We start from the raw sequence: 12525 nt of genomic DNA on the forward strand, positions 1-12525 counted from the left end.
TTACAATCTGTTTCATTTTGTGTTCTTTTCAAAAGAGTTTTTTATTTTATTTATTTATTTATTTTTGAGACAGGGTCTCACTCTGTCACCCAGACTGGAGTGCATTGGCATGATCTTGGCTCACCACAACCTCTGCCTCCCAGGCTCAAGTGATTCTCTTGCCTCAGCCTCCTGAGTAGCTGGGATTATAGGCACCCACCATCATGCCCGGCTAGTTTTTGTATTTTTAGTAGAGATGGGGTTTCACCATGTTGCCCAGGCTGGTCTCGAACTCTTGACATCAAATGATCTACCCACTTCGGCCTACCAAAGTGTTGGGATTACAGGCGTGAGCCACCGCGCCTGGCCAAGCATTTTATTTTAGATCAGCTTTAAAACTGGCAGGTTTTATACAGGAGGATGAGGAACTAGTTATTAACCTAGTAACACTTAATAGATGCTCTCCATTGTCTGTTGCATCATTTATTGTAATGCTTTCCTTCCATGGAGACATTATTTTCAAGTATCATGAGAACAGGAAAAGGAAAAGTCTTGGTTCTCTCAATTCTCTGTAGCAACTTTAGCTTCCAACATCAGTTGTGTTGGTTCACTGTGGGAATTTGAACTCCTTGGGGAGATGGTATGCAATCAGCAAACCTATACATTCATTGAGAAATATGTTTAAATCCCTTGGTTTAAAATATACTTTCTTTAAGTGAAAAGCCAATTGCGTTTCCTTCTTATGTAATTTATGTCACTTGCCTCCATTCCTAGGTTAAACAACAACAATAAAACCCTTTTTTATATCTCACATTTTCTATATATATATATTTATATATATTTTCTATATCTCTATATATATTTTCTCTCTGTGTGTGTGTGTGTGTGTATGTGTGTGTGTATATATATATATTTGTAGACGGAGTCTTGCTCTGTCACTCAGGCTGGAGTACAGTGGTATGATCTTGGCTCACTGCAACCTCTGCCTCCCGGGTTCAAGCGATTCTCCTGCCTCAGCCTCCTGAGTAGCTGGAATTACAGGTGTGTACCACCACACCTGGCTAATTTTTTTTTGTACCACACCTGGCTAATTTTTTTTTTTTTTTTTTTTTTTTTTTTTTTTTGTATTTTTAGTAGAGACGGAGTTTCACCATGTTGGTCAGGCTGATCTGGAACTCCTGACCTCGAGATCCACCCACCTCAGACTCCGAAAGTGCTGGGATTGCAATTATGAGCCAGGGCGCGTGGCATTTTCTACCATATTATAAACAAAACCTTCCTCCACGTGTCTAAAACGAGTTGTTTAAAACATCTCTATCTTCAAATATACCCCAAATTAATCTCATTTGAATGGTCTCACTGACATAGACATGAAACTAACAAGAGCTCAGATCATTATAAATTTAGTATTACTGATTCAAATTTATTTTTATGTAAACATATGATGATTTTGTAGTTAAAGCATCTTAAAAATTTCTATGCTATTGCCTGAATCAAATTTTGATATGTTTTCTTCCTCTTCGATATGTCATGGGACCACAAGTTTCATATCATGGTGTGTGGTTTGCATATTACAAAAAGGTCTATGATCACTTCCTCATCAGATATAAAGGGCAATTAGATACAGTTAAGACTTACAAGAGTGTAGGCTATGTGCTTATGGAAAATTGCCTAATTTCTTAGCAAATTGAGTATTTCTCAGAACATTTTCAGAGAAGTTATATAATACTTCCTTTTCTCCTTACAAATAAATGAAAAGATTATTACTTCACATGGCTTGTAAGCAGAATTTTATATTATTAAAAAGAAAAAAGAAATATGCACTATACGAAGCATGCAAAAACCTTTCATTTGTTTACTGGCTTCACAAACATCATATATGTGAAAGACTATCAATAATATTTATCTATATATTATTGGCTGCTTATAGAGTACAATCAGGTTTATGGAATTTATTAGGAATCATAACACAGCAAAGGAAGAAATCAGCTTGTGATTTTTTTACTCTGTGGAATGAAAAAGTTACAAGCAACGTTTGCTATTGCTAAGAGCTCCACCTGTATTAAATATATTCTAGCAATGAGAAAACGAGACTCCGAAAGTTAATAATTTATCTGAAGTCAAGTCTCCAGTGAGCTATAGGACCTCAGGTGCAGGTCCAGGCCAGTCTGTCTGCAGGAGTCTGTTACCTTCCCTGCTGACAACCTTAGGCTTCCAGAGAGACCAAACTAGAATGTGCAGGCAAAGGCAAAATATCTACCTGCCGAGAAGATGTACGTTTATTTTCTTTGCTTTCCCTGCCTTACTTTGCTAGATCAAGGAATTTGGGCTGGTGTCTGTTCTTTTAAAACAAGTTTTATTCACTTTGGGAGGCCGAGGTGGGCGGATCACAAGGTCAGGAGATCGAGACCATCCTGGCTAACACGGTGAAACCTGTCTCTACTAAAAATACAAAAATTAGCCACGCGTGGCGGCGGGCGCCTGTATTCCTAGCTGCTGGGGAGGCTGAGGCAGGAGAATGGCATGAACCCGGGAGGCAGAGCTTGCAGTGAGCCGAGATCACGCCACTGCACTCCAGCCTAGTCGACAGAGCGAGACTCCGTCTCAAACAAACAAACAGACAAACAAACAAACAAAAAGTTTTATTTTTATTTTTATATATTTAGGGGGTATATGTGCAGATGTCTTGCATGCATATATTGCATCATGGCAAAGTCTGGTTTTTTAGTGTACCCATCACCTGAACTGTGAATATTGTACCCAACAGATAATTTTTCAATCCTCACCCTCCCACCTTTTGTAGTATCCAAGGTCTATTGTCTTTCCATTTGTCTCACTTCCCAACTCAACTGATCCTGAAAGGGAGATGGTGCCTGCCTTTCTTTCTTTAGGAAGGGGGAAGAGACTGGATGTAGTTGATCCTTTGAAACCTCATCCCCCACCTCCTACTTCATTTCAGGAGTAAAGAAATTCTCAAAGCCACCTTAAAAACAAGTAAAACAGTCCGAGCATGGTAGCTCACATTTGTAATCCCAGCACATTAGGAAGCCGAGGCAGGAGAATGGCTTGAGAACTGGAGTTTTAGACTAGCCTGGGCAACATTGCGAGACCTCATTTCTGCAAAAATTTAAAAAATTAGCCAGGTATGGTGGTGCATGCCTGGAGTCCCAGCTACTCGGTAAACTGAGGTGGGAGGATTGTTTAACCCCAGGAGTTGAAGGGTACAGTGAGCCAAAATCACAGCACTGCCCTCCAGCCTGGATAACAGAGCAAGACTCTGTCTCAAAAAATAGAAAAAGAAAAAGAAGTAGAAGCAGGGGAAAAAAAAGGAAAGAAAGAAAGTGCTTCAGGCAAAAATACTCCTAGGCTGGTTTAAATAATGCTATTCACTGAAAGTGTTTTCCATGCATAATGCATCAAATTCCATCTGATTTCTTTCACAGTTGAGGGCAGTGAAAGCTTATGGAATAAAGACCCGCTGACCAGCATTTCCTACCAGATAAATTCCAAATCCGCTTTAATGTGGCACCAGGCAAGGAAAAGCTGCCAACAGCAAAACGCTGAGCTCCTGAGCATCACAGAGATACATGAACAAACATACCTGACAGGTAATGACATGAAAAGAAAAGTCACAAGTAAAATCAAGAGTGCTTTATTTTTGTATAATTTAACTTACAAGTCAACAGCACAAGTGTTTATAGATGTTATATGACAGAAGCAGTTCTTAAGCAGTTTATGCAGATGTTATGCAAATCTGTACTCTGAAAAGGACACCAGGAATGGCAAATAGCTCTCATCTCCTGAGTCAACTGTTGGTTGTAAGAGTCTCTAGAGCCTCTTACAAAAGAGGCTAGAGTCTCTTAGCAAAAAATTGCTAAGAGGGATTCTGAGGGCTAATCTAGAATCAGAGTAAAATATGCCACAGTCGATTAATGATGTCGTTCTTGGATGCAAGGCAGTGGAACAATCTTGGTCAAGTATCCATCATCCAGGTCTAACCTGAAGCCTCTTGGTCAAGTATCCATCATCCAGGTCTAACCTGAAGCCTCTTGGTCAAGTATCCATCATCCAGGTCTAACCTGAGCCTCTTGGTCAAGTATCCATAATCCAGGTCTAACCTGAAGCCTCTTGGTCAAGTATCCATCATCCAGGTCTAACCTGAAGCCTCTTGGTCAAGTATCCATCATCCAGGTCTAACCTGAAGCCTCTTGGTCAAGTATCCATCATCCAGGTCTAACCTGAAGCCTCTTGGTCAAGTATCCATCATCCAGGTCTAACCTGAGCCTCTTGGTCAAGTATCCATCATCCAGGTCTAACCTGAAGCCTCTTGGTCAGGTATCCATCATCCAGGTCTAACCTGAAGCCTCTTGGTCAAGTATCCATCATCCAGGTCTAACCTGAAGCCTCTTGGTCAAGTATCCATCATCCAGGTCTAACCTGAAGCCTCTTGGTCAAGTATCCATCATCCAGGTCTAACCTGAAGCCTCTTGGTCAGGTATCCATCATCCAGGTCTAACCTGAAGCCTCTTGGTCAAGTATCCATCATCCAGGTCTAACCTGAAGCCACAAGTCTTTCATTAGCCTCATAGAGGTCAAAATGATCAATTAAAACAGCGCTACCACTGGCAGGGACAAGTCAAAGGCTGCTTTGAAATCCTGAAACCCTGAGTTCTTTTTGCCTCCCGTCCCTTGAACTCCCAGGCTCTACCAGTTTTCGGTTTTTATTGATACTCTTTCCACAGTGTGTTTGGTTTGGTTGTTGTTGTGTTGTGTTTTGTTTTGTTTTGAGATGGAGTTTCCCTCTTGTAGCCCAGGCTGGAGTGCAATGGCGCGATCTCGGCTCACTGTAACCTCCACCTCCTGGGTTCAGGTGATTCTCCTGCCTCAGCCTCCCAAGTAGCTGGGATTACAGGCGCCTGCCACCACACCCAGCTAATTTTTGTATTTTTAGTAAAGACCGGGTTTCTCCATGTTGGCCAGGCTGGTCATGAACTCCTGGCCTCAGATGATCCACCTACTTTGGCCTACCAAAGTGCTGGGATTACAGGCGTGAGCCACTGCACCCAGCCAATGTGTTTGTTTTTAAAACATCTGTTCTTATTAGATTGTGAAGACTAAAAGAGCTAAAGTTTGCTTGAGAAGAGAGTATCTGTCTTAGGTTCTAAAATATACACTTGGGGAAACAGAGAGATTAGGACCAGAAATTAGTGTGGGAGCAAAAGCATCCCTGATTTCTTGCCCCCAAAATCTCCTCCCTCTGGTTTCTTGGGACACGGCTAGATTAATATTAATCTGTCTCTGCTCCTATGACTGCCGTGTTCAAAAAATCCCTGTGGCTTCTCATTTTCCATCAAATAATTAACAAAATACATTTTGCCTGACATTCAAGGTTGCCATCTGCCAAACATCTGTACAGTTCCCGGTCTTGCATTTTGCAGTCCCGACAAAAGAGAACTCTTGGGTTCCTTGATTTTCCTCATCCATTCTCACCCTCACATCTTTTCCCATGTCATTTCTTTTGGCTGGAATTCTCACAATTGTATACAGTTGAAATGCAATTCTGTTTCCATCTGCATTTCTCTTATTTGCTTATTACCACTTTTATTAATAGTTACTCACACATATGTCCTGCTTCCTCGACAACACTATAAATACATTAATTTGTTATTATTTATTTACTCATTCATTCGCTCATTCCCAAGATACCTGGTACCCATGTGCCAGGCTTTGTGCTAGGTCCTGGGGACATCAAAGCTGACCCTATCTTGTCCACATGCAGCTTCAAGTCCAATGGGAAAAAACAGATGTAAACAAGAAAACAAACAAATGAATAGGTACCAATTACAACAAGTCCTGCATGGAAAGCAAACTGAAGGCCATGTGGAGATTGTGTCAGAGGGGGAAATAGCTGAAAATGGGGAATGTCTTGTGAATATCTATGTCCCCTCTTCCCACAAGGAGATTCACACAGAGCCTTCCAAGGAAGAGTCTCGCTGAACGTTTGCTGACTGACACGTGCAGCAAAATAAAAATACTTAGAAAATCAATCTCCTGTTTGGAAAACTAGAGAGTTCATGGCAAGAAGACAGTAAATGCAGTGGTTCTTCTGTGGGAAGTGGCTTATTCATCACCTTAGAATTCTGTTAAAGTGATGATGCCTGGGCCAAGACCCCGAAGATTCTAGATCAGTAGGTGTGACTCAGGGCACAAGAATCTGCCTTTCATCAAACTCCCAGGTGATTCTGAGGCAGCTGGTTGAAAGACCATTATCTGGTAAAACACTGTGTGGGTTCCTGCTGCATCCAGGTGCCAACACCAGGCAGCGGAGCAGAGGGGCTAAGAACAAAGATCCTGGAGCCAGACTGCCTAGGTCCTAGCTCTGTGAAACTGGGGGAGCTCGTGGGGATTTCCTGAGGCACCTGTGCCTTGGTGACCTTGTCTGTTAAAGGAGTTAATGTGTGTGAACCCATGTAAGGGCAAGAGCATACTCCCTACCTGGCCTCATTAGCACCTACCTTTGTCCAGCTATTTTCAGATGACACCCGTCACCAACCAGAACACCTCTCTCCTATAAGTTATTGTTAAGGAGACTGAGGATAGAAAGCAGTATGACGTCACTGTGCATTCATAGTCTTAGAGATAGGGTTCTTCCTCTGTCTACTCAATTATCCTGTTTTGCATTGGCCTTTAGGACCGTTCTAATAGTGGAACACAAAGGATTGGAGTGATTCATATTTACAACCATGCACAAAAATAAGGAGGAAGAGGAGAAAGTACAGAAGAGACAAAAGTAAATTTATGTAGATGATGAAGGAAAAGAAAAGATGATTCGAGGCAGTCCTGGGGTTATTTGGGCAGACCTGCAGGCACGAGAGAAAATGTATCAGAGGTGGTCTGGGCACAGTGGCTCACGCTTCTATTCATAGCACTTTGGGAGGCCGAGGTGGGTAGATCACCTGAGGTAGGAGTTTGAGACCCGCCTGGCCAATATGGTGATATGTTGTCTCTACTGAAAATACAAAAAATTAGCCAGGCGTGGTGTCAGGCTCCTGCAATCCCAGCTACTTGGGAGGCTGAGGCAGGAGAATGGCTTGAACCTGGGAGGTGGAGGCTGCAGTGAGTCGAGATCGCACCATTGCACTCCAGCCTGGGCAACAAGAGTGAAACTCGTCTCAAAAGAATAAATAAATAAAAATAAAAAAAGAAAAAAGAAAAAAAAAGAAAATAAAAAAAATATATATATCAGAGATGCAGAGGTGAAATGGTTTCAGTTGGTGTGCTTCTGGTTTTGTGTTTGAATTTGTTTATGGGGTGTGTTATCTCTTGGAAGCCCGGGGACAGAGCACAGGTTACTTTGTGCTCTCTCCACCAGCTACACAGAAGGAACGAAGGATCTGAGCCGACAGCGGCTTTGCCCAGGCACAGACTCATTTCCTGGTCTCCGGACTCAGCTATCGGACTCTGGCTGCAGGAAATGCTTCCCTAATCAGCAAGGGCTATTCTTGTGTCCATCAGGACAGCAAACAAGCCCCAGGAGATTCAGAGGCTGGGTTCACCTCAGATACTGACTTGAATCTTATCCAAGCCTCCGGAATTTCAGTCAGCAAATTTTCACTGGCATCTGGATAAGAATGGCATCTCTAATGAGATTTGTAGTACTTCCTGCCTTTCTTTAAGTAAAAAATATCAGGCATTAGAACAAGAAAATATCTGACAGGGAATTTAAAAAATAGGGGAAAGATGTTCTCTCCCCACTGTTTATTTGAAAGAAAGGGATGACACTCAGCATTGATTGAGATATATTGGGGAAGAATCGAAAATAGTGGTGTGAGTGTGTGATTGCGATCCACTCTCTTTTGGAAAACATGCCATTAAAATGAAAAAACAACCTACAAAATATTTACACTTTTAAATAAGTTTTCTTTTACATGAGGGTTTTGAAAAGTCAGTATTTTTTTTTTTTTTTTTTTTGAGACGGAGTCTTACTCTGTCGCCAGGCTGGACTGCAGTGGCACCAGGGCTTAAGTAATTCTTGTGCCTCAGCCTCCTGAGTAGCTGGGGCTACAGGCACGTGCCACCACACCCAGCTAATGTTTTGTATTTTAGTAAAGACGGGGTTTCACCATGTTGCCCAGGATGGTTTTGAACTCCCGAGCTCAGCTGATCCGCCAGCCTCCGCCTACTAAAGTGCTGGGATTATGGGTGTGAGCCACCACGCTCGGCCAGAGTCAGGGTCATTGTTTAAAAATGTAGAACCTGGTTTGATGACTCTGTGATTAAATTGCCTGCCATTACTGAAGAGCTACCATGTAGTAGATTCTGGGCTTTAGTTCTAAAGCCTACAGCAACTTCATGAATGAATATTATTAGCCCCACAGTATAGATGAGATAACAGACTAGGAGGGAGAAGTTAGGGAACTTGCTTAATGCCTACTGTTTAGAAAATAGCTGAACTGGAATTCAGCCATCTTTCATTTCACTCTGCCTGTGTCTCACGCACAGAACACCTGGGGATCCGCTGGTTCCCAAAGCACTGATGAGAACCTTTAATTTTGTCAACATTTCCTGGCTCCAGTAAATGTATTCCAGATTGGTGGTGATCTGATTTCATATTATCTGCCGGGTGAAATGTTTCTGCCTGGCAACACGTTTGTGCACTACCCACAGCTGTTTTATCGTCTTCCCTTCTGTTTCTACCCTGAAAAATGTTGGGACACTCTATGGAGTCCCTGAGTCCTGAATCAGATTTATGACTCCTTATGTGCAGGATGAGGATTTACAGAACTGAAATAAGATATAGGAAGTGAAATTTGACTTGTTTCCCAATTGTTTTTACCAGTTTCCTTTGGTACTGCCTGAAAAACACATTGGACCTCAATAAGAAAAAAAAAAAAAAAAAAAAAAAAAAAACGAAAATAAAAATACCAGTGTAATATTGGACTTTTGTGTCTCTTCTATCACATCTAAGTTCAAAGTTGGTATATAACCATTTCAGACAATTAACAAGTTCAGACAACGTATGCAGAAAACTTACGCCTTGAGCATGTGAGGCTGGACGTGGTAGCTTAGGTCTGTAATCCCAGTGCTTTGGGAGGCTGAGGTGGGAGGATTGTTTGAGTTCAGGAGTTCAAGACCAGCCTGGGCACTATAGCAAGACCCTAACTGTACAAAAAAATTTCTGGTTTGAGTTGGTGTCTGGAAACAAAACAAAACAAACAACAAAAATTTAGCACATGGAATTGTTGCTTTGTGAGGCAATACTAAAATATTTTGGTCTGTTCTTTTATAAAATTACAAAAGCATATTAGAGAAAATTATTTGTGGACAACACTCATCTGCTTTAAGAGATATATTTTAATCCAAGGTTTGAATTTTGTTTCGAAGTCACACCTTTTGCCAACCTTAATTCAATATGAAGCTATTGATAATAATAATAATGGTAATAATAACAGTAGTAACTTAACATTTATTGGGCACATACCGTATGTCAGGCCTTGTTTTAAAAAGTATTAACTAATTCAATTTTTCAAGACAAGTTTATAAGTACTTAGAGCTGGTAAAAAATGTCAAAAGATATTTCTCTTAAAGAGCTATTATCATTTCTTATGCCAAACACAGTAATTTAGTTACGTAATCTCAGACAAAACTGACTTCAATTCTTTAATCAGCAAATTATTTACAATTTTTAAAACTTAAATACACTTATTTTCTTAACTAAGTTTTTTAAAATCCCAGAGTAATTGGTTTTGGGAATAGCTAGTATGAAAATGCTACTTTTAGGAGCATGTCCTGTAGAATATATCTCTGCAAGTAGAGAGATAAGTATTATTCAAGTTAGTACAACTTTAAATAATTTGTGAAAATTATTTTAAAGAATTTCTTTTAAAGGTTGTTGAGTACAGTGTTGTGCAACCCGTAGTCTCAGCTACTTAGGAGACTGAGGTAGGAGGACCGCTTGGACCCAGGAGTTTGAGAGCAACCTGAGCACCATAGTGAGACTTCATCTCTAAAAAATAAAAATAAATTTTAAAAATGTTTTTAAAAGCCAAAGGATAGTTATTATTTTAATTAATTGCTTTTAATCAATTAAAATAACTCAGAACAGAGAATTCTCATTGATGGTTTAAAAAAGATAGAAGTGGCCGGGCACGGTGGCTCACGCCTCTAATCCCAGCACATTGGGAGTCAGAGGTGGGCGGATCACCTGAGGTCAGGAGTTTGAGACCAGCCTGACCAACATAGTGAAATCCCATCTCTACTAAAAATACAAAAATAAATTAGCCAGGCATGGTGGCCATCACCTGTAATCCCAGCTACTAGGGAGGCTGAGGCAGGAGAATCACTTGAACCTGAGAGGCGGAGGTTGCAGTGAGTGGAGATTGTGCCACTGAACTCCAGCCTGGGTGACAGTGTGAGACTCTGTCTCAAAAAAAAAAAAAAAAAAAAATGATAGTGGTAATAATAGGTTAGAGTGTTTCCTGTTGAAGAAATGAGGTCCGTGTTGTTTGTAGTTTTATGACTTCCACATCAGTCGTAGTACAGAATTTGAAACATTGTAATTGTAATTTTGATTTCTTAACTGCTTAAGCAAAGCATCCTTGGTGTTAGCATAAGCCCTTAGTGATTTGTATTTAATCATCATTTTAATGAAGAAGAGAAATTGACTTTAAAAAATTATAAAATAAAATTCTTAAAATAAGTTTTGAAATACGCAGTTGAGGTAATACTTAGTCATATTCACACAACACTATCTTTGACACTATCCTTGAGAAAGTAGATAATAGTTAAGATGATAGGGTTTGAAGCCTCATTGGATCTGGGTTGGAACCTTAAAAATCTTTCCAGGTTACCTATGCTCCCTCTGCCTCAGTTTCCCCACCTATCAATGAAGGTAATAATTTTACTTGCCTTAGATTGTCAGGAGAATCGAAGGAGACATGGTAGGCATGATTATTGTGACTTCCCTCAATTACATTTTGAGTCAAACACTTAATTCTGAATTTAATTTCAACTGTTTTCTGAATGGCAGTTTCTTATTTGTTTGTTTTGCTTTCTTTAAAAATATAGGATTAACCAGTTCCTTGACCTCAGGACTCTGGATTGGACTTAACAGTCTGAGCTTCAACAGCGGTTGGCAGTGGAGTGACCGCAGTCCGTTCCGATATTTGAACTGGTTACCAGGTAGGGTTAAGCCTGTCTGTGCTGAATTAATCCAAATTTAAGTCATCTAGATGCCTTGAAGACCTTTATTATCTCACCTGTTGATCTCAAAGAGAAGAATTGTTAGACTTCATCAAATACAGTTCATTTCACCTTGCTTTGAAATCTACCAGCTAGATTTCCATATACTAAACCTTAAGGTTATATACCAGCTTCCTGGGATAGGGATTTGTCTGCCAGGATTCTCACACAAATCAATAAAGGTCTCTGTTTAAAGTTTCAATTCTCAGTGTATCCCTGATTTGTTGGGTATTACATTCAAAAGCAGATGTTGTAGCTACTCTTAAACATGACTTCCTAAATATGCTAGCTGCATTGTTACTATGTACTTGCTGTTGCATGGACTTTGTCACCATCCTTGAGAGGATTGGCCAACATCTCTTCGTAAAGTTGAACAAGTGGATTGAAATTATTTTGGGTTGGAGGATTTTTTATGACTGTACCTTGAGTCATGAGCTATTTGCAATTTTGCTGTCCTTGTGACAATGATTTTAACATCTACATTAACAGCCCCCTTTCCTGTTTTTGATTTAGTAGCACTGGATTAAAAATAGTATCTCAGTCACAGCCTATGATATTCCATATTAGCATAAAAATTCATTAGAGGTTTCTTGACAGTTTGTAGTTTATAGAAAAACAGTTGGGGATGATAAAATCTACAACTTTCTCATTTTTTAGAGGATAGAAAATGCTGTGAGCTAATTGTTTCCACATTGTCATAACATAAAAGTAACAGAATAAGTTTACATAAGTTTACATATTGAGCAACTGTTTAGAGAAATAAATAAGTTTACATATTGAGCAACTGTTTAGAGAAAACAAAAACAAGATATAAAGTTTTTATCTTATTCACCAGTATCAACTAGTGTTAGTAGCCACTTGAGGCCTTCTATTGGGTATGAATCCAATCCCCACCGCTCAATCCCACCCCAGTGCCTTTTTTTTTTTTTTTTTTTTTTTTTTTTAGGAAAGAGTGCAATTAATGATTAGTGATGTCTGCCATGGATGTGGGAAAGGACGGAAGTATCATATTGGTCACATCTTTACTTATCAATTCTCCTATGGGCCATACTATTATAATACGGCATTCTTCAGATAGTCAGACTTCTTTTCTAAAGCCATTGAGTGGTTTTTGTATTTGACTTAGAAAATTAAACTCTCCTTTTTTTTTTTTTTTTTTTTTGAGACAAGGTCTCACTCTGTTGCCCAGGCTGGGGTGCAGTGGCGCAGTCTCGGCTCACTGCAACCTCAGCCTTCCTGGCTCAAATGATTCTCGTGCCTCAGCCTCCCAAGTAGCTGGGATTACAAGCATGCACCACCATGCCT

General features: G+C 40.1%; 1 protein-coding gene across 1 annotated transcript in view; it reads left to right on the forward strand.

Moving 5' to 3' along the window:
• Positions 1-12525, forward strand: part of MRC1 (mannose receptor C-type 1) — a 97830-nt gene that overhangs the window by 19488 nt on the left and 65817 nt on the right. Inside the window, 2 exon segments of the mRNA NM_001193925.3 lie at positions 3423-3587; positions 11047-11160. Of these exon segments, the coding sequence (NP_001180854.2) occupies positions 3423-3587; positions 11047-11160 (279 nt within the window).

This window comes from Macaca mulatta, chromosome 9, assembly GCF_049350105.2.
Source record: "Macaca mulatta isolate MMU2019108-1 chromosome 9, T2T-MMU8v2.0, whole genome shotgun sequence".
In the NCBI taxonomy this organism is placed as follows: domain Eukaryota; kingdom Metazoa; phylum Chordata; class Mammalia; order Primates; family Cercopithecidae; genus Macaca; species Macaca mulatta.